General features: G+C 37.5%; 1 protein-coding gene across 4 annotated transcripts in view; it reads right to left on the bottom strand.

Moving 5' to 3' along the window:
• PDE10A (phosphodiesterase 10A) overlaps nucleotides 1-23,503 on the bottom strand; it is a 354,429-nt gene that overhangs the window by 78,048 nt on the left and 252,878 nt on the right. For all 4 annotated transcript variants that reach the window (XM_048296774.1, XM_048296771.1, XM_048296770.1 and 1 more), the window contains exon 2: nucleotides 22,857-22,985. In XM_048296774.1, the coding sequence (XP_048152731.1) occupies nucleotides 22,857-22,985 (129 nt within the window). The remainder of the gene's footprint in view (nucleotides 1-22,856; nucleotides 22,986-23,503) is intronic.

Raw genomic sequence — 23,503 nt, 5'->3', positions numbered from 1 at the left:
CCAAAAAATCTCCGTAGCAGTCTGGCAACCAATTCCTTGAAATGAAAGGAAGTTACATACCCCAACGATGAGTAGGTATGTTGATTTACCACTGCTCATGTGAGAATGGTCATTCACTAAGTTGTAGAGACTCAGCCACTTGTGAAGCTCTAAGATTATATTAAGGTTATGTGAAATAATTGAGGAAGGTTATAATACTGAGAAGTGAGCTTACTAGAAAACAAGATAAAAATGTGACAAATACCAGTTGTCCCTGGCTGAAAACAAGAATGTTCCCAATGAAGCTCTGTTTATGTAGCTCTGACCGGTCTTGTGTAACCTCGAGGACACACTGTAACAGCCAACATCAGACACTTCAGCACCAGAACACATTACAAAGTCACAGCACTTAGCAGTCCACATGCATCGTGAGACATGGTCATTAAAGAGCTTGGCACATCAGCATCCAGGTTGTCCTTTGACCCAGACTGGTTCTCCGAGAGGTTCCACAAAAATTGACAGGCAGAACCCAGTCCTCAGTGCACTGATGATTTTCTCATTTCCGAGTATGCCTACCAGCACATCCTCATGCTCCACTATGCCATCACATCTACTGCATACCAACTTTCAGTACAGAAACTTCGACACAGGCTTCAAACAGAGGGCTGGCTGTACTATCAGGCACTGATGATTGTCCCATCATAAGAATCTAGCTCCTTGAATCATTCAGCCATAAGAAAGGGAGGTAAATCACAGTATCTCTATAATTAGGAACATGTGAAAGACTTGGGGACAGAAATCATCCCATCCTTAGAGGCTGCAAGGCAAATGTGCCTCAGACACACATTCACACAGAGAAGAGATCACACTGGAAATTTCAGAAGGAATTCTCTACTCACAGCTCGCCTGATAGATGTCAAAAAAAAAAAAAAAAAAAAAAAAAGAAATGTCCAAAGGAAAACTGTAAATTCAGATCTACAAGCTCTACAAGCTTAGAGTAAATTAAGAACTGGATGTGTTCATGCAAGACAAAATTACTTTGATGTGCATTTTTTATTTAACTAACAAAATCCAATGCAGATGGTAAATTAATTGAAATACTTAATAAGAAATCAGGAAATACATAAAGAAATCAGCTGGAAAGCTAATAAACTATATCTAACACAGCAGTAAGAGAAAGTGGAAGTACCACTTCTGTCGTTGGAATAAAGGGAGCCAGAGCCAACCGTACCTCTTCAACACAGCTGAAGTTGCCACCTGCTGGGATAAGGAGCTGTGTCTATCTCCCAAATTGTCAATCTAAGAGAACTACTAATGATCACACACTGAGAGCCTGCAACCAAGCGAGAAATCTATTCCTGCAAGTATGAAAAGGGTAATTCATAATCTAAGTCCCTTCTCACCATGCCTTCAAAATAGTTTTGAAACAGTCATGATTGAGGAATCTCATAATTTGCCAGTTACAGCACCATTCTTCCCAACTTTCTTCATCAGGCCTGCCACAGAGTTCTGTCAACACCAACACGAGTTTCTTACGTAAGCAAGCGTCACACAACTACTTGGATGAGGAATTTGGAAAAACAACCCTGTGACACAACCACTTCTTAGACACTTCTTTATCTACTACATCTACCTAATTCAGAAACACTAGAGCTGTGTTATTTAACCCATTTGAGTCTGACATCTACTCAGATGGTGGCATATGTACACGGCCACTCAATTTTCACATGCATCACTAATTCCCCCAGGAGCTACTAGGGGACCTGACCTTTTCTAGACACCAGGCCACTAGTTTTGACAACTAATTGCAGGAGTGAGATTAAGTCATCAAACAGTACACCAAAGAGAACAGCCTAATAACTACATGAGAAGTTGGTGGTTCAAAAGACAAACATTAATATAATTAAATAAAGCAAGACTGAAAGCAGAAAGAAGAGCCAAAGAAAAGACTTTCAAAACAGTTTCAAAAGGAGGATGTGCAGGGAGAGAGGGACAGAGGTGCCAGGATGAGCAAGCAGCTTGGACAGAGACATCAGATGCTACCAACGGTGATGTGCTTTACTGACCTCTCTAGGATTATTTTACTTTCTGCCATGGTAGAAAACCAGATCCAGTAAAAAGAAAAAAATACTGTTTATTACAGATCAAAAAAAACCCCAAACTGCATCTAAAGAAAATCAGTCACAAAGCAAGATTTGAACAAAAAAAATTATTATTGTTTGCAATATTGTTCACTGCTACTGTTAGTGAAAAAATAATGCTAGAAACTTAAATCTTAAGCTTTAAAAATACAGCTGTCAAGAAAAAATAAAAAAAGGTAGTTGCTTCAGAGTGCTTTGCTATTTTCCATCAAGTGAACAGATGGCATTATTAAAATTCTAGTAGAATGAAGTATTTATAAGTTCATTAGACAACACTAACTATGCAAAAAAAGACAGCAATATTGCAAATAAAGCTGCTGGATTCAAAATAGCATAAAAGTACACATAAGGGTTATAAAATCATATTTATGAGTTAATATACAAAAACAAATATGCCAAATGAAACAAAAGCACAAAAGAAATGCAGAAAAAGCTCTATAAAACAGTAATTTATTTTCCAGGGTCACTTCCAAGTTACTCCATGCATTCTGAGCCTAAATTCTATAAAAAGGACTTCAAGTTTGACAGTGTCTAAGACAGCTGAAAGGGAAAAAGCCTGTTACATTTCCTTTTCTTTAAATGCATATATAAAATTTATACTATGATGTACAATAAGTAAGAATGAAATTGCTCCAGAAATAATCCACACAGAAATGTAATCTTAGTCTCTGAGGTGATGTTCTTAGAAAATAAACAAAAGGCCAGCCAAATGCATCTAGCACATAGGTCAGTACTTTTAAATGCTGTCCCACACTGACTAATTTGATACCTGAGGTGCTTTATCTGCTCTTCTCTTCACCACTTTGAATTATTAGCCTACACTGAATTCACTTTGGAATCACTGATTTGTAATTGCCTTACTTTCTATTGTCTTTCTTCCAGGCATAGCAATGTCTCGACTTGGTAAAGTGGTGTCTGTTAGGATTCTAATTAACTTGAATAAGATGCAAATTCCTGTCACCTTCAAAATGTGCCAAAATAGATTTCCTATAAAAAGAGATATCTAACAAACTGAAAATTCAGCTTTCACTCCAAATTAATATATATCAGTTCCCATATGTGCAGATTTATTCAAAAGCACACCACTTCTCTGTGCAACTTTTATTAGTACAATCTGTGTTAATGTTTAACTCCTTTAAGCACCCTGTCCTCTCTGCGCATATTTTATGCAGTCTAACATGTAATTCTTGGAAAGTCTTTTCTTTGATACCTACATGGAAAATGATTCAAAGAGGGATGTGTACAATTTCAAAGCAGGAATCTTTCTCCAGAATTTAAAGAATTGTGTGGCACTTTTCTTTTGAGGGATCCATTAGCACAGGAGAACATCGATCTGTTGGAGTGAGTCCAGAGAAGGGCCACCAAGTTGAGTGGAGGGATGGAGCACCTCTCGTACAAGGAAAGAAAATTGGCATTTTTTTCAGTCTGGAAAAGAGAAGACTTTGGGGTTATGTAATTACGGCCTTCCAGTACCTGAAGGGAGCCTACAAGAAAGATGGAGAGAGACTGTTTACAAGAGCACATAGTGACAGGACAAGGGGGAATGGGTTTGAAATGAGAGTAGGTTTAGATTTGACATTACAAAGAAACTCTTTACTGAGAGGCTTATGAGGCACTGGAACAAGCTACCTTGATAAATTGAGGATGTCCCATCTGTGGAAGTATTCAAGGCCAGACTGGAGGGAGCTCTGTGCAACCTGGTCTAGTGGAAGGTGTCCCTGCCCACAGCAGGGGGCTTGGAACTAGATGATCTTTAAGGTCCCTTCCAAGCCAAACCATTCTGTGATTCTATTACCTAAACCATACCCAGTGTTTTGTCAATGCTTGTCTATTACTTAATCAGATACAACCGATGCCATCTCAGATTAGAATATTTGAAACTGTCTCTTCCTGAAGGGATGAACCTATCTAGAAAGGAATGACAAGGTGCAGGTCCACACCAGCAGAAACCAATTTAAGCCTGAACTACCACCTCTGTGCTCTCCCCACTGCCTTGGGGCAGCTTACAGCCGCAGCAGTGAGCTGTAGGTATCATCTACAATTACATAAGCAAAATGACCAATGCCTGGGAAAGGCTAGATATACACACCCAGGGATGGAAGCTGAGGGCAGGCAGTGCAGGCTTAAATCAACCAGAGTTATTTCCTAGGAACAAGAAGGTTCTGGCACAACTGAACACGGCTTGAGCAGACAGGATTCATTGGCATCTCAGTTTCCTAATGACTGGACTATTCAAGGTGGTTGGTGCCAACTAAAGGAGCCTGAGGTTCTGAAGACTCTCAAGGAGGCATTGAAAGTTCTCTTTGCTAAGATGATTGGTACTTTTTTTTTTAACATAACACGTTCATTCATATGTAATAGCTTAATAAAACAAAATGCAATTATGGCTTCCTTCAGGCTGGAGACATGGACACATCATCTTTAGTAAAATGTAGCAGTTGCAGAGATGTCTAGATTTAATGGGTTCTTCCATTCTAAGAACATGATGATCTACATCAACATTCATTTATAGTTATTAGTTTCCTGTAGCACAGGACTGGAATGAATAAGAAGCTTTAATATGTTTTAGGTACCTGTAGAGCACGTGGAGAAAGGTTTATGTAAGAATTCACACTATTCTCTTCAAATCTTGAAATACTTCTTAACAATCAAGACAAACACTGCTAAGTCATACCACTGAGTATACGCTTTCTTTTGGTCAATCCTGCATCTAAATGATTTAGGATTGATTGTTTAGATGATAATATTTTAGGAACAGTTAAAGAGGAAGGTGATAAGATTGAAAATTATCTTTAGGCTCCTAATTCAAATAATATTTGAATTATTTAGCCATATCTCAAGTAGAAAACAAGCATGGAGAGAAACTTGCTTTGACAGCACAATGACATTTGCTAATCTTGTTCTAAAAGATGTCTGTGATTCCAGTAACTTATTTACACTGTATTATTGCCTTTAATACTTTCTTTTTCCATTACTATTCCAGATATACTGGAGGAATGCAAACCTACTCCCTAATTTACTTTTGTTTGCTTGCCGACTGTAGTACAGCAATGAAATTGGATAAGGTGTGCCTATGATATCAATGACAGGGTGCAAATGCATTCAGTTCCAAGAAAAACCCATTGCTAGAGACTACAATTTTTTCAAAGACACTTTAGGAAAAAAAAAAAGCATCTATTACGTTTCAGTTTTGTCTGGGGAGAAATGTGACCTACATGGCTAGAGAAAATTTATTCCTATGAATATCTAATATAAAAGATTACCATGAAATAAAAAGCTATGGCACAATGCTATAAATGGGTGGATGCACCCTACTGTGCAGTAGAAGGTAGAAAATAATGGCTGGCTTTCCAGCAGAAAGGTTTGGCAGTCAGCCATTGGTGCAGACTGGGTTCTGTTCCCAAAGATACATTCGCTCTGGCAACATAGTGGGAGGTGGTTTAGAGTGTAAAAATTAAGGAAAATAGTCTTTCAATATAGTATAAGCTGGTGAATGCTATTCATATTCATATTGTACATAATTTGATCCACAGAAAACACAGCAAAATAATTATTGAAAAAGAATTACTTTAATGACGGAATCCTGTGTTCTCCTACTTAATATCACTTTGTAATTATGAAAACAACCAAAAAATATGTATTGAATACTTTAAAAGTTCTCATTTGAAATATTATCAGTCACTAGACTTATTTCTTGTTCCATACATAATTTAGCAAGTGTCCTTTGATGCATAAGAGGATTTCCCACAAACATAAAACAAGTATATAACTACATCCATTCCTTTAGAAACTTCAGGGTGTTGGTTTAAGCTGACAGCTAATATTAATATAAACAGGACTTATTACTTAAATTGCAACTTGTTATATTCCAGAAATTAGGTTTTCTTTAAGCCCAAAGAAACCCAGGCTCTGTAGCATCCCACTTCATGGAAATCAAAATCAGCAAGAAAATGCAATAGAACAAATATTCCATATTTATTTGCATCTGTGGGGTGCTAATTAATGAAAAGGGTGAATGTCTCAGCCTGCCACCACCAATAGATTATACAATCCACTCCTCCTTCTCATAGCCTACATGCATCTACTCCTGTTTCTGTCCTTTCCTCATCTGTCCTGTGCTTTCCCTGAGGCCTCTCCTTTCAATACATAAGGGAAAGGAAGAAACCACTTGGTAAAGCCACTTCATATTCCAATCTTTACTGGGAATGTAGCCAAGGATGTTTACAAAAAGCACGAGTGGGATAAGCAGGTAAGCTGTTTTCTAAGCTTCTCTACTGACAGAGCAGCTCAGTTTTTCATGTATTATGCCATAGTATCTTTGAAATACTAATATTCAGTGCAGTAATTTTCCAGTAAATGTTAAAAATAGTAGCGAAAAATTTGTAAGATTCTGAATTTGTTCAAGGACTCCAAAAGAGAAGGATTTATAAGCAAGTTAGGAGGGTTCTTCAGATATGAGTTCAGTATGAAAGGCAGGAGCAAATACTTAGGTACTTACAATTTTTTTAACCTATTCTTTGCATACAGTAACTCTTTGGACAGTTACTGAGACTTCTTTAGATGTGTTTTAGGAGCAAAACAAGAGCTTTGTATCAACTCAAAGAAAGGCACCACTGTTCAGCATGTATTTTTCTGCAGCATTTCAACTGGTCATAAGGAATTCCAGGTATCTTTTCTATGAAAAAATACATTCTGCATTTGCATTAACCCAGGTTTAACTATTACAATTAATGAAATGAACTGGAGATTTGTGATTTTTTTTTTTCCTGTGTATATAGATGCCAGTATCTGGAACTCAACATATATTTTGTGCAACCACCAAAAGGAAAATTTGCAAAGATTAAAGATATCAAATGAAATATGTTTAACTAAATACAATCCCTTGCAACTAATCTGAGGTACTTTCAAAGCAGAGGTCAGACTGAGATAACAGGATTACGGAGAGGTCAGAACAGAAGTTCAATACTTTCTCTAGATTCCTAATCTGTTTCTTCGAGGAAACACAAGAGTTACCAAGCCATTTTCCACTGATTCCTCCTCTAGGCTTGGATCCTGGACATGTTCTAAAAACATCTTCAAAACCCAAGGTGATATCCGATGCAAATGTCCGAAAAGAGGTCCTGGTAAGAATGAAGAAATGCCTGTCCTTCTTTTACTTTATTCTCCTTATTAAGACATGTGAGCTTGTCACTTACCACAGCAAAGGTTTTCATTAACCTTTTGAGACACACAAATGAAGCCTCAAGGTTGTGAAAACTGTCAGGCCAGGAGCTCTTATTAAATACTTTTTTCTAAGAGGTAAAAGTGGAGTCAGAACTCACTAAAGTTTTATGAAATGAAGTCAGAAAGTTCTTGACTGCCAGTCTCTGAGATAAACCTCACCTAACTACCGTACAAAAAATGCTTCTGTTTCTGCATTCCTTAAGAAAATCCACCTTCAGAAAGAGTACTGAAAGACAGTCAACCGTATCTGAGGGATTTGGATGTATCATGAGAGAGACAACATTGAGACCAAGGAAAATCATTCCATCACTGTGATATGTAAAAAGAAATGGCAGACCTTGGAATGAAAACCAAGTAAAATTGTCTCTCCCAACAATCTTAGAGTTATGAAATACATTAATATATATTTTAAAAATGATAAGCCTAGGGAGGTAGAGAAAATGAAATAACAACAGGCTTCAGTCTGTGTTGCAGTGGGGATCCTGCAACACGCATATATCAAACCAGGAGTCCCGTGGAAAGGAAATATATATGGACAGACAGATTCTTGATAGCTGTTTCAGAGAGATGTTTATTTCTCCAGCCGCATGGCCGGGGCTCTGCCCAGGAACTGCTCCAGTCACGGGACCAAGGGTCCTTCTGCCCGCGCAGGGAACACAAACCAACCAATGGGAACGAGGCTGAGCAGGAGCAGGGAAGCCCCGTGTCTGTGCCCTCAGGGCCCCTCTCCCAGGGCTACACGGCAGGGGAGGGACCCCAACACCTCACCCGTTTTATTTTAATAAAAGGAGAATGAAAACAACTGGATAAACATAACAAGAACAGTTTCAAGACAAAACAAGCCACCCTCCTGAGTCTTTAAATGTCCAAACAGATTCGGTGGAACATCTTAGGGCTGACAGAAGGGAGACAGAACTCTGAGCATGCTTTGTGGGGAAACTGAGGCAGGAGAGGGTTTAACTTCTTCCCTCCCCCTTTTCATCCCCCACTCGGCATTGGAAAGGGATTTTTGGGGACACAATTGGCAAAAGCATGGTTTTGTGAGGGAAACCATGGATGAAAAAGCGGATTGGGAATACACTGGGGGTAATAGGACATAGGGTAAAAGGGAAAGGTGGGATTAGGAAAGGGAAACTGTAGGGGGGACTTACAATGGAGATACTGTCTAACATGACTACGATTTTTTGCATATATACTGCCTTTTACAGGAACACCATCAGGCCCAGTGACCTGCGATGCTTGTAACCCTTTTCTCCCTAGTACAATATTAAATTCCACCACCTCTCCATCTCCCAAGCTTGGGATGCATTTTTCAGGGTTATTCTTTTTAATAGCAGTTCTATGCACGAATATGTCTTGCTGGTTGTCACACCTTGTTATAAAACCATAATTTTGCTTAACATTATACCATTTTACTACCCCTAAGGTCTTAGTTACTATGATCTTTTCATTTTTCCGAGTGGCTGCTGTTTTCTGTCTCGCTGCGTCTTTGCTCTCTCCTTCGGTCGCTCCCGTGTTGGAATTCTCGGGGCTGCTGGTGCCTGCGCGCTCTTCCCGGGGTCGCGTTTGGGGCCGCGCGGGCCGGGCCGGGCCGCGCTGCTCAGTTCTCCGTGCGTCGCCTCCTCTGGTCACAGCTTCGCTGCCGCTGCCGGGCGCTGCACCCACGTCTCGGCCGGGCCCCCGAGCGACGACTCCCCCGCGCCCTGCTCCAGCGCGCGTCTCGGCTGGGCGTGGCTCCGTTCCACCGCCACCGCCGCCAGCCGCCGCCCGCGTGCCGCCCCTCTCGGTTGGGCGTTCACGGGGCTCGCTCCACCACGCGCTGCACAGGACCGGGCGGGCACCGCCGGGTCCCGCCGCTCCCGCCGCGCCTCGCTCCGCCGCTGACACTGCGGCTCGCGTGGCTCCGCCCGCGCGCGGGAACTGCCTCGCCGCCGCTCGCAGAGCGCTCGGTGCACGTGGCCTGGGCCGCACGGTCCCTGCGCCAGGCTTCCCTTCGCCAGGACACAGCTGACATTGCTCAACAGTCTCGGTAACTAAATAATATTCACGAAAATATTCTTCCATCGGCATATATTTTGACTCCAGTATTAACTGTGTCCAAACGGTTTTCCAAAAGCCCTTGGTAAGAATTAAATCCCAAGAAACATAAAAAAAGTTCTTAAACAACCATGCCAGGAAGTGTTTCAGTTCTTTTTGAGCTTGAATCAAGCTAAAATTTACAAATCGTTGTTCAAGAATCATTTTAAGTTTAAGATAAATGTCCATATGCGGCTCTGAGAGCCAAGAGTCTTCCCACGGTTCCTCCATAGTTTAGATATGGAATAGCAAAGCAAAACCAAGAAGAGGAATCCAAAGTTTCCAGGGTTTACTCACACAAATCAGTCGCTTAGGGATCGGGGATCGTTCTGCTCTCAAATCTCCACCATTTGTTGCAGTGGGGATCCTGCAACACGCATATATCAAACCAGGAGTCCCGTGGAAAGGAAATATATATGGACAGACAGATTCTTGATAGCTGTTTCAGAGATGTTTATTTCTCCAGCCGCATGGCCGGAGCTCTGCCCAGGAACTGTTCCAGTCACGGGACCAAGGGTCCTTCTGCCCGCGCAGGGAACACAAACCAACCAATGGGAACGAGGCTGAGCAGGGGCAGGGAAGCCCCGTGTCTGTGCCCTCAGGGCCCCTCTCCCAGGGCTACACGGCGGGGGAGGGACCCCAACAAGTCTGCCTATTTATCGAAAGGAAAATAAGGTACAAATACAAATGAGATGATGCTGAGCTAAGCAGGTGTTGACTTCAATGCCTGAAGATCTACATAAAGACAATCACTCAAAAATAGCCAATAATTTCCTAACAGTCTGTAGAAGAACGAGCTCTTCAAAAACTCAACTAATTGATTATGGAGCTGAGAAAACTTCCAGAGAAAATATAGCATTATTTGAAACAAGCCTTCGCTTTAAGATATGTCATAAAAATAAAGAAAAACAAGTATAGTAACTCAAGTACTATCCAAGATTTTATACACATTTATTAAGAATGAAGAAAATCTAAATCAAATATTCTCTCCCTTTAACTAGATTTACAAGAAGCAAAAAGAAAAGAAACAAGCTAAACTTCTAATGTGACATTTATTCCTGAGGATCCTGTGTACATAGCTTTTCTTCTTTCATTGTTTCTATTAAAAAAATTATTTTGGCACTTCTATCAGAAACCTGTCCAATTCATTTTTTTAAGCTGCCCTCAGAAATATTGCAAGATTCCATCAGCACTTCTATTTTCTTTGAAGTGCTCCAGAAGCATCTCCCTATGTAGCTGATGGACAGCTACATAAACTAAGAAATGCTGAATTCAGAATGGTAACAAGTCATCCACATTTGTGAACAGAAACTGCATTGCCATTGTCACACTGAGAAGAAAACATTGAAATCACCTTTATCATACAGAAAAAATGCTTAGTTTTGGTGAGTTTCTTCAAAGTGTGTTTAAAAGAATCTTGTTTATGTCCCTATATAATAGGGTCAGTCTCAGCAATGTTTAAATAAATCTGTGTGGAAACGTACAGTTGTAGTATGTATTCCAAAATTTGAGCCTATCCATTCTCAAATCATAAAGACCTATCTGTGATGTACAAAAATGCTAACATGGGCCAGTGGTTCATTCATCAGTGTTTAGATCTAAAAATGGTCACTAAAGGATGCTGGACTGGACCATGACAGACAACAGTATTTCTAAGATTGCCTATGTTTTTGTGGCTCTGCAATACTGTTCCGTGCCACCTATTGTGAATTTTGAAGAGCCATAATTGTTTCTGTACCTGCTCAAACTACATGGATTCAAAATTTGATAACTGTTATTAATCAGTGCAACAAAGAGTTTTTGATGGAAAAAAAACCCTCAGAACATGAGAAAATACTTGTAAATACCCTTTTCCTATATTATATGGTCTGTTTTTCTCTGTACTTGAATGTATATACATATATCCACTGTCCTTGGTGTATACAGTTGGCTGCTACAATAGGTACCCCAAACATTGAAATGTATCAGAGATTTATGGCCACTGTTTACTCCTCAGAAGTAAAATTTTTTGGAGAACACAGTCATGCTGGCATATGGGGAGATGACAGTTATTTTCTCCAAATATTGTTTTGGCCAGAGAACGGCTGGAAAACACAACATGGTAATAGTACACATTTGTAAAAACAATTTTCTGTAAAACTAAAATTTTGTTTAAGAGAAGTAACAGACAATAGGGAGAATTCAGATTATTCCTTGAGAACATTCATGATTGACCATGAAATATATACATAATGGCAAACCAGCAGGTGTCACAATGACATGGCTTGCTATGTTATATAATGCGAAAAGAGCACATTCTGGTAATTTAAAACTGTGTTTGAAATAACCTCCTCTCCCAGAAGGGCATTCACTGTGTGGGTCATGACAACTCTGATTTAAAAAGAAGGGTCACTGTAGCTACTAGCTTAAAAAGTTGTTTTGACAAGTCTCCACTGTAATTTGGTTCACTGTAAATCCAAATCACTGCCCAGCAAGTCCCCCAGAATAAACACCTCTTTATTGCTATACAAATACCTGATGCACTTCATGAAGATATTTCCATATGTTCACAATGAACCCTCTTGAACTGAATTAGTATAAATGTAACAAGTCCGTTGTCACTTCCCCACCCCAGTCATCAAAACCTGATGTCAGTTACACCCAATTGCTATACCCTTCAAAAACCCACAGACATTCCTTCTCCTACACCTTATTAATTTCCTAATCCTTGTTGTTCATCAACACCATCATTCTTTTTCTCTTTCCCTTTCACTCCCCATGCTTAATGACAAATGGAATGAAACCAGCACTTTAGGATGAGGACCAAGCACCCTGTAGAAGATCTCCCTTCTCTTACCTAAACAAACAATAAAACACACTAAATATTCTACCTTTGCATTAAAAAAGAAATGTGAGAAAGCCTCTTAATCACTGTAACTCCACAATTTCAACTAGACAAACCTCTTTTTTTTGTAGCCGAAGATCATCACTTATGTGTATCTCTGCAAACCGCAGGTTAAAAGAAAGAATAAAATAATTTAGCTCAGTACTGCAGCTAAGTGGCATAAGTCTGAATAAAGTACTGTCTCCAAAGAGTTTCAAAGACGCCTTATTGTTACAACTGAAGAGACCTCTTGCAGCTTATCTAAGATCCATAAACAATGTGTCATAATATAAAAACCCAGTCTCTTTTCCAGCATATTCAAATGAGTTATTAAGACAATCTGACTCACAATTTGAACAACGGGTGGTACATAAATCCCAGAAAGGCAGGAGAAGTTTAATGACCGAGAATAATGACCCTATTCTGCTAAAGTAAAAGTCCATCTACTCATATAACAATGGCTAGTAACAGCTCAATTAGAAAGGAAACAGGAAAAAAGTATGAAGAATTTACACTGTATGAAAAGGAGAGAAAACACAGACTACAGATGTACAGAGTATACTTACTCCAGTATGTCCTCAGAGCAATCAGATGCTTATGAATTTTCTCAGCTGGAGGCTGCATCAGGATCATAGTATGTAACAGCTCTTGATGAAGTATTTCTTCTTTGGAATGTGTCTAATCACTTTTTGAACCCATTTACATTTTTAACATCTCAAATATATTATGCTAATGGGTTCATAATTTAGGCATGGGTTGTGTGAAAAAGGACATCCTGTTGTTTCAAATCTGTAGTCAATTTGTTTTGCAGGGTGCCCTTCATTCTTCTGTTATGGAAAAGGTAAATCTGTCAACTGTCTTCATCATGACAGTCATAATTATAAAACTTCTGCTCCAGTTCAGGTCTTTTGCAGAATAAAGAATCCCCCTCTGTTTGGTAGCAGCATCACAAAAGTCATCATAATATAAAGATAATAAGGAAGAGAGGTTTTATAAAAAGTTAATAACATGATCAGAATAGGGGTCTTTTTCTGGCTGAATTGAACTAGATGCACTAGCCAGTGCAAGAAATTCAGACCCTGCTAACTTCCCACCAACGTAACAACAAGCCTCCTACAAAATAACGCAAGATCTATGAGTAGTAAACGAGCATCCTCAAATGTCATATGATTAGTTCAGTAGATGTAAATGTCTTCATGGAATTCAGAAAAAACAGAAAATGAATAATGCTTTTGAGAAAAAAATATTCTTTAACATAATTATTCAATTAATTCTTTCTTAGGTTTTCTGTTCTTATGCTCAAACAAGAAAAATCCTTCACATAAAATTTATACTTATCATTGGCTCAACACCAACTGACACTGGTTTTATAACCCATTATAATTTCCTGCCAAACCTCCTTACACCTGAGCTTTAAGTGTTCCACATGGGAAATAAAAACATCCATTCCCCTCATACCTAGAAAAAATTACCATACACAATCTCCACCTGTTCCATAATTGACAGTCAGACATTTTGCTCAAATTGTCTAAAGAAGTAAAATAGTTAAACACAATTAAACTCAGTGTACTCTTGCCCAAGTTTATTCACCACTGGTAAAGTCAGGTTCCTCCAAGCCTCACATGCTGCTAGTCTAACAGTCCATTGTCCCCCTCAGCTGTGCTGATGGAAATGTTAGCTTGTCACATACATTGTATCAATAAAGAGATCTATGTAAAAAAAAAAAATACTTCCTTTCTTGCCTGTTTTTTGGACTTCTAGAAATACAGATTAGAGATACCTACATATCTGGTTAACTTTGCTCTTCTACGTATCCTGAGGAGGTGGTGTTACCTATACAGAGCATCTGAACTTCAAATTAACCTCAAATTTCCACAGTGACTTAATGAAGTTTCCTGTTTGGTTGGATTTGGCTCTCTCTCTGAAGCTCTAAAGGCTGATTTTTCCACTATATTCCTAGCATCCCTCTTTGAGCTGTAATAGCTAATTCAGGCTAGGTCTAAAGTAATGGAGGAATTAGGGATGTAGACTGGGCTTGAATATCACCAGTACCTGATTAACTTTGCACCCACAGCATGGCTTGGATCTTGCCAATTTGCAAGACGATATTTGGGATCAGAAGAGAGGACTAACAGCTGCCCAGGACTATTCCAGATGGTAGCTTGGATGCATCATGTTTGGGAGTGAAGAAAAAGCAGTTTACCCTCGAAGATGTGACACACCATGCAACTAGGCTTCAGAGGTAAAGATCAACCAAACCTTATTTTTATCTAACACTTTATGAGATTCTTCTGAGTTTCTATGCATCTGGGTTTAATTTTCAGTACATTTAAAGTTTTACCATCTTAGTGTGCGTCCATTTTTTCAGAGAGCTTATGAAAATAAAAATCCCTCTCAGAATACTGAAGTCCTCTGTAGTGAAATTGTCTAGGAATTCCATAGTTTACTTCCAAGTTCTTAGCAACTTCAAAATCGTAACGAGAACTTTTTCTCCAATACCTGGATTTTTTGGTTCAATATCTGTATCTTTGAAGATAATTGAAAAAGATTCATCTCAAAGTTTTGTGGGTTGGTTTCTTGTTGGATTTTTTTATTGTCTGGAACTTGACTATACGTTTTGAACCAAATAATTTCTAGCTACATGCTTAATAACAGCTTCAAAGCGTTTGTATAATATTTGTGACATGACCCTTTCCTCGACAAAACTCTATGGCAGCTAAGCAGAGGAAACAGGGCTCACTTTTGCGCAATACATGTGTCCCTCCTACAACATATTTAAACAGGTATCATCTCCTGAGGGAGTAATTAGGGAATGTATAGAAGTAAATCAATAGGAATGAAGTCATGCTTAGGCCATCCTCTTGCTGAATGAAGTGGGAATATAATTTAACATTCATTCATAAAACATGCAAAAAAAAAAATCCCAAAAAAACAAAAACAAAAGCAATTTATTATAGTTCAGTTGAAAATTAATTGCCAGGATTTATTTCACCATGCAGAGTATAAAGAAGTAATTTTTGGACAAAGCCCTTGATCGACCAATGACCACTAGGACAAATAAAGGGACTATCTATGACTCATCATGAAAAGTACACACTTTAAAATTAGCTGCACTAAATCTGATCAGATAGACAAACGCAGGACAACTAGCCTAAAATTCCCCCAATCATAGATATTTTAAAGGATAAAGTAACTGAATCAACATCGTGATTAGATAAATCACTACAGAATCACACACTGAAAATGTTTGGTCTTCATTAAGCCCATACTATGTCTGTGATTTACTGTTCTGTGTATACAATCTGATTTCAAAGCATTAAGACAACAGAGCAGTTTCAGAAGTAAAATTTCTGCTGAAAATTGTCACTAATAGCCAATATGAGGTTAAGACATATATCATTAATTGCTTCTGCCCATAGAAACATAAAATCATCCACGTAAAGCATGGCATCAACATTTATATCCAACTAGACATCTCCACTGTAAAGGATGAATTTTCATTCATCCTCAGGGCTTCCTGTACTTCCCGTGATATAGAAGAGATGGCAGAATTTTTACACGTATATTATATATGGATAAGGCATTGAGAATGTTGCTGACCTGAGTTTTCACTACTCGCATACAGAACATTCATGAATAAACATTCTTTCTTTGTGCTCACAAACAGACTATCACACTGTGTGACTGCATACTTCCCTTTCCTCAAAGACACAGGTCTCATTTAAAGGACAGAACAAGCAATGTTATTTCATAACAATCTATAGTTATTTTACATTTTGTCATTTTATCCTTATTGGTCAATCTTTGATTACAGGCCTTGTCTAGCCAACATTAATGAAGTTAATACTTCTATACTTGGATTAAAAAGTCCCATAAAAGTTAATGACTATTCCCTTGTTATTTAATTCTTTCTCAACTTACAGGCCATGGGAATGTTCCTACTCCATTTCAATGCAGATAAAACAGGTTAGCTAACACTGACATAAATAATCATTATTAAAAAGTGTTGGCTACGTGGGTATACAGTCTCCACATACATCAGCAGAACGGATCCTCTCTACTGAGTAGTAAGAGATTTTTTTTCTTTTGTTTGCTTGATTTTTTACTCTAAAAACAAAGATCCATTTACAGGAGACAAAGAATCTGAAAACAAAGAACAGCAGGGCCAGACAACATTCAGGAGAGCTGTCTCACACAGTAGGGAAATGGTTTTGTATTGCATATAACCTTCATTAACCCATTATTGCAATGCTATCTCTCTTATACTGTCCACTCTTTACAGAAGATATTGATCATCTGGAAATGTTCAAAATGTAAACTGAAGAGAAACAGAAAATTGGAACACCTATTCCTCAGAATGATACTAAAAGAAGCTCCATGTCATAATTTACTGAACATTTGAGAAATGACAAAAATCAATATCTGTTTATTTTCTAATATAGCTAGCAGTACTGAGCAGAAAATGATTCTGTGAAGCCAGGTTTAAAAGTAAGGAGAAACAGTATTTTTGAGAAGACAGAAAAAACATAAACACTCCTAATTCAAGACTAACAAAGACACAACAAACATTAGTATAAGTACATGTTGAGAATAATTGCTCTAGATATAATGTGATTAACATAATTATTTAAGAGGGAACTCAGACCAAGCGATGACGTCTACTTCCAAAGGCCAAACATATCATCATTAAAGGATTACCCTCTGCAAATATCTGACCAGATAAAAATTCTAAACACACAAAACTCCAGAAAAACAGAAAAATCACCTCCTTCACCTGACCCACTCAAAAAAACCCAAAAAACAATCAGACAATAAACTCTCACTTTTTTCAGCAAATTAGAAGAAAAAAATGTGCCAAGCTCCTTTGAGCACTGTTTGGAGTTTTCTAGTGATAGCCATTCAAATAACAAATGAAATTAGTAACTGCTTCAACATCAAGATGCACACTGAACAAAAAACTTCATCATCACTGAAGACCTCAGTATTATCTACCAAGACACCACTGCTTAGTGTTTCTGTACTACCAATATATTAAAAAAATCCTTATCTATCTAATCTAAATATCCTCTCCATTAACCTTTTCTGTCCAAAAACCATACTGACAACATCACAGGGAGAAACTTGTTCACTAACTCCTTCTCAATATTTTCACAGCCAAAATGAGCCCACTTCTAAGTTGATTCTCTTCTGATTGATTAAGAAAAAACAATAAAAAAACCCATTGAACTTGTCACACAGGAAAGAAACCATTTCACCTTGGGCAATTATACTGAGTCTTTCAGGAAATGGTGCAGTAATAAAACAATTTTCTAAAGCAATGGCACAATACAACAGTCTCCCCAGAAATCTGCTCCAAAATTCTTCTGCACCTCTGACACATGCACGCCATTTTCATTATCTGGACTAAAATGGCATTCCTATGTAGAGCTCCACCACAGAACTGGGAAGTGCCTCTGAAATACTAACATAAATTATCTAGACACATGAGAAATGGCAACCTGCAAACTATGACATATAAAAGTCTACCCATGAGTTTTATCTCCAAGGAAGTGAGGACTATGCCAAATACACAGACAAATAGGTCCTACATAGTCAAGCCCCCAGATATTGTTGCAACTTCTGATAAAAACATACACAATAGAGACAATTTTTATCAGTCTGGGTATTATCCCAGGAAAGTACTGCCTGTCAGTATCATAAATTACCTTGGTTCAGACCAAAAAATCCACCTAGATCAACATTTTGTATCTAACTGGTTGTTAGCAAATGCTGAGTGAAGAGCAAGAACACAGCAAGCAATTATTCCAGTTGGAATTGGAGGATACATACTTTCTGTTGTATTTTGAGAAAAATTAAAAAAAAAAATCCAAGAAAGGCATCAAAATATGTAAATAGTGGGGTTTGGTACTAAGCATTAAGAGCTACTACTATGGTGTCAATGGTGCAAAGTCACACACTGCCCAAATAATTCCCACAACTACTCTTGCTTTTTGGCAAGTATTTGTTGCCTGCTTGGATGTCACAAACATAAGCACAGCAGGGATGCATCGGAATAAAACAGCATGTCTGCAGTGTCAATGAAATATTAAGACACCCTAATTATAAATCAAGGAGGTTGTTAACATACTGCCATATCAGTTCCTCTTGCCTAGGTTGGGGAGAAGTCAGAATTGCAACAAGATGTGGAGCACCACAGCAGTGACAGTCTCCAGATTCCAAGTATCCTTCATCTACACTGCTAGAGCTCCTACCCTGCACTACAGAACAGGTATCTCTGCTTAGTTGGTGCAAAAAGGCACAGTCCTCAAAAGCTAATAAATCAAGAATAGGCTCCATTTTTTTCTTTATAATTCTGGCAGCAAGATGACATCTATTTAGCATACACATACTGACACATATCCCCCTTACATCTTTCTTTTTATATACACTATCCCTGCTTATGGAAATGCATGTTAGCCATCCTCTCAGCTGTTTAACAACCTTAGGCGAAGTGCAAATAACATTCCTCTACACACCATCTTTTAAAAGCAGGAATAAATAACATAATTAAAAGAGTAAATAACAGAGTAACTATGATCTAATGTAGAAATATGTACTTCAGTATTCCTTAACAATAAAAACCTAAGTACAGACTTGTTCCCTAAGTAGAGACACATATCAACACCTCTCAAAAATTCATTACTTCGTCTCTTACAGGACTGTAGCCAACTTTAAATCCCATCATTCTGATATCTTAAAACCTGAAACTGCAGCACCAGAAATCCCTTTTCATACGGAACTTTTATGTGTCAATGATACAGCCTAGTACAATTCAAATATTGCAGCAATAACTTACCAATTTTATATTACGGAACTAATTTCTAATTTCTTCTTTTTTTTTTTTTTTTTTAAACAGGTCAGTTATGAAATTTCAGGTTCCTGGAAATGCAGTAATTTCAGTGCACTTAAAAGATTATAACTTCTGAGTATAATTAGTGTCATATCATGTACTAAATGTACTATTTTCCTTTTTTCTTTTTTTAATTGTGTTTATAAATTACTTAACAACAGCATTTGTATTAACAACGGCAAAGCACTTTAAGTTCCCACTTTACATAGCTTTACATGTTTTTGGCAAATATTTCTGGGAAAAAAATGTATAAATCTGTTAATGTGTCCAGATTCAGCAGTAACTAAGCACACGGTCATGCACTGTGATGAACATGAGGACTATGGGAAGTGATGAGTTTCCTAAGTGATATAGGCAGCTTTCCATGTAGAAATTCTGTGTCAGTACAGTTTGTCCTTTCTTCTTATTATAAGAAGTCATTAAAAAGATTAGGAAAGAGATCTATGAAATTCAGTATCAACAGTGTAAAAGATGCACATCTGGTTTATAATCAATGTGCTTAGCCTCTTATTGCTGTGGCAGTGAAGCTTCAAATAATATAATTAAGGTTGGAATTTATCAATATTTTTCTGAGAAATTTGTTGGGAGATGAGGATCTATCCAGCGACAGAGTCTAAAGCTTTCCTAATATTATGGCTCTGGCTAAAATCATCTGCCACTTTTGCTTGAATGATATGAAAGGAAAGAGGACAATGGAAGAAGTCTCATGAGTTCTCTGAGTATTATATCTAGGCATCTGGAAAAGAAAAAAGATCTCCTTCTGGCATATTAACTCTGCCATGATCTGGATAGGAAAAATTTAAAACTCGAGTGTTTGTGTATTACAAACAGAGTTGTTTGGAAAGGCTGTGTGCAACAATACAAGGCCTGGGTGTGTTTTGATCATGTAATTTATTGGTAGATAATAGGGTTCAAAAAGTTGCAGTGAATACCCAAATATCAGCATAAGCAGCATTCCTTCTCCATGCTATCTTTGAAGCTTTTCTCCAATATACCAGGAAAACAAAAAACACAAGTTAAAGAAAAAAAGTCCTACTATCCCAGGTAGATCACCATCACCATCACCATCAACCAGACATGAGCAACTTTCAATCTAACATTTACCATGACAGACACATTTAAGCCATATACACTGATGATAGAACGCCTTATATTTTGGGATATAGTTATATCTTAAACACTGCAGTATTTACTGATTTCCGTCCTTTTTAATAATTTAGGTTTTAAAAAAACCCAAAACATCTAGAGTAATTAATTCAGTGAATCTCAGTCACAGATAAATTTTGGTTCATTTAAGTCCAAATCAGACATTTCACTTCATGTTCATGCTAATGAAATTCAGATAAACTACCCTGGCTGCAGGCCCACTGACTTCTGGCTGCAGAGTACACACAGCTGGATGTCTGCAAATCAGGCAGGACACCATTTCTGCATATAGGTTAATGACTGTTCTGCGTCACCATCATGTAAGAGTACAGACACTGAGCCAGAGACCTTAAAACAGCACTTTATCTGCCTGGCAACTTTCTAATAAAAACAAAGCTTATTTTTCTGGCTGTAACACATTACATGAAGTGAGCATTCGTAAAGCAAACTAGACTGAAGCAAAAAGGATAGAGGGAAAATTATACCCCTACTGATGTAAAGTGACTTAAGCTATGCAGCCACTTTAAGTCACCAAAGATCCGTGCTGACACCAAAAGAATCAGTTCCATCCTCTCCCCCTCATTTCTCACTGCCACCATTACTCAGGCAGCAGAATTTGTACATACATAACATGAGCTAAGTAAATCATCTAGCAAATTTCTTTGCTGAAAATATTGCATTCTGAAAAACTGGGATATTTTGTTATCAGAAATATTTTATATGACTATAGACTTTATCTTTCCAGAAGAAAATCACAGATAAGGCTCATCAGTATCTGTTCCATTCTATAAACAAAATGCATTCAAATTAATCTTTTTGACTTGGCAAGTGTAGTTTTAAATCTGGTTCTGCTTATTTTTGTCTAAAATCCAACACTAAAGAAACCACATCTGTATGACTAGGGTAATAAATATGGCCACCTAAAAGATCACTGTCAGGAAAAGGGAAGTAGCAGGGAAGACAGAAAGACCTGTTGGATGATAACGGTAACATAAGTATTGCTTGACACTTTTAATACAAGTTTGGGGCAAATTAGCCATAATACAGAGTTTTTAAAGTGTAAGAAAAAACAGACAAATCCCACTGTTGTACCTGTTTACGTTAAAACTTTGCTAGGAAAATGGTCAGCAGTTACTTTGCTTTAGCAGTTGCTTCAAAAACTTGCATGAGGACTCCCACAAAAATATATCTTTAGTTTAAAGTCTCCCCCAAAAATTTGAGCAACTGGTAATAAATTCCTCTAGCAAAATATGATTCTTGATGCTAAAAGTTTTCCAAAGCACTTACTTGGTTTTAGCATCAAGATCCTTGACCCAGACTATAAACTGTGTTTCAAACATACAATGATTTCTTACAGTGATTTCAAGCACCTTAGACAAAATCATTATTTTTAAATGACCATAGCTCATAAAAATAAGAAGTATTAGTTTCTGTTTTATCTTCTGCTTACAAAAAGCATTGTCACAACCTATTCCCTTGATTCATAACATTGTTTTTCTGATTGCATTTGTGGATTATAACAATAGGCCTCCTGCAGTGCTGCAGTTTGCAAACTACAAAGAAAGTAGTGAACAGTCTATTGCTATGTACTTCTGTTCTGTTAGGTAATCTCTTTAAAGCAACAAAAATTACTGCTACCTTAGTATGATATATATATATATATATATATATATATATATATATATATAGTCATTACCACCAAAAACAGTAACAGCTCGATAAAGCCTTTTCCATCCCTTGTCAACCACCATCTTCTACAGAAAACACTATCTTCTAGGAAGTAACAATAGCCCCTCTATGTAAAATGAGAATTATCACCAGAACTTAAACCCTAAACACCTCGGAAGTCAGCCAGAAAACAAAATCAGTGTTTCTAACCTAACCTTCTTGGTAATTTCCTCCTTTGCATTTTACCTGGTACATTACAAATCATTGCTAGAATTGCATGAATTTTATGTTTGCAGACAATCTCACAAAATTTAATATCATTACAAAATTTATGATCATTGTCAATCCAGGCTGTCTCAAAAGAAAGTTTTCTGGGTCTATTTGGCAAGGTATTTTACCTAAAGCAATCCAACAGAAGTACCCCCAGAATTCAACACACTGGGTTTTAACTTCTATGTCAATGTTCTTATCTAAAATTGACTTATTACATGTTGCAAGTAGGAACTTTTGAGATGGTATATCCAGTCATTTTCTGAGGCATACTGGATAATTTTAATTCGAAATTTATCAATTTCAGATCCAAGAAGACCAAATTATGTTCTCAGAACAGACACTACAGGTTGATGGATAGTATTTGCAACTCAAAATGGGTAAACTAAACTTCCAAAATTAGTACCAGTATATTTCAAAATAAAAATACCAAAAGGCTCAAAATACTTTTAAAAATTGTTAGCCTATTTTGCCTTCGAAAAAATGGTAGAACCTAAACACAAAAATTATAATAGTCAAGTTATACCAAAACCAGGTTTCCTTTTTAAATCTGAAAATAACTGAGCTGTTCAAAGCTAAATATTAATCACAAAGTACTTACCTTCTTGTCTGTTATTTTTCCTTTTTAGCCATTTTTCCACAGTTTCCGCACTTACACTTTCTGACACAAACTCATCCAGTACCTGGGGGTGAAGAGAAAGATACGCCTTCACTTTTTCATCTGTTAGGCCTGAAAGAGAGAACATTTATTGATTACATTATTTGTATGAACTCCCTCATATGAAAAAAACACCTAGAGACAAGCAAGAATCAATATCCTTTTCTTTAACACACTGATTGAATATATGACTATTTAAATAGAGCAGAGAGAGCAATATCCAGTCAAATAAATGAGCTGTCATATAGAAAATGGTAGAAGCAAAGTGTATCCATAGAGGATACTGTGTACAGAAGTCCCCCAAAGAAACATAGACATTACCCAGGAGAAACAGCCAGGTAGGAATTCGCGACTACGATTGTGACTATAAAATCACTTAGTTCCAAGATACGCAAGATGATATATTGATAAAGAAACTGGTTAGAAGGAGATAGAAGAAAGTGAACTGGGATGTCTCATAGAGCACCAAATTCAATATTCTCACTGCAAATGGCAGCAAAATCAACACAAACTATTATATAACATGAAAATCATATGCAATTTTCAAATACTAGAATTACTTAAGTTACTTTAGATATATAAACTGTTTT

Source organism: Corvus hawaiiensis, chromosome 3 (genome assembly GCF_020740725.1).
Source record: "Corvus hawaiiensis isolate bCorHaw1 chromosome 3, bCorHaw1.pri.cur, whole genome shotgun sequence".
Lineage (NCBI taxonomy): Eukaryota > Metazoa > Chordata > Aves > Passeriformes > Corvidae > Corvus > Corvus hawaiiensis.
The sequence above is the reverse complement of the archived record's forward strand: the minus strand, read 5'-3'. Positions and strand labels throughout refer to the sequence as shown.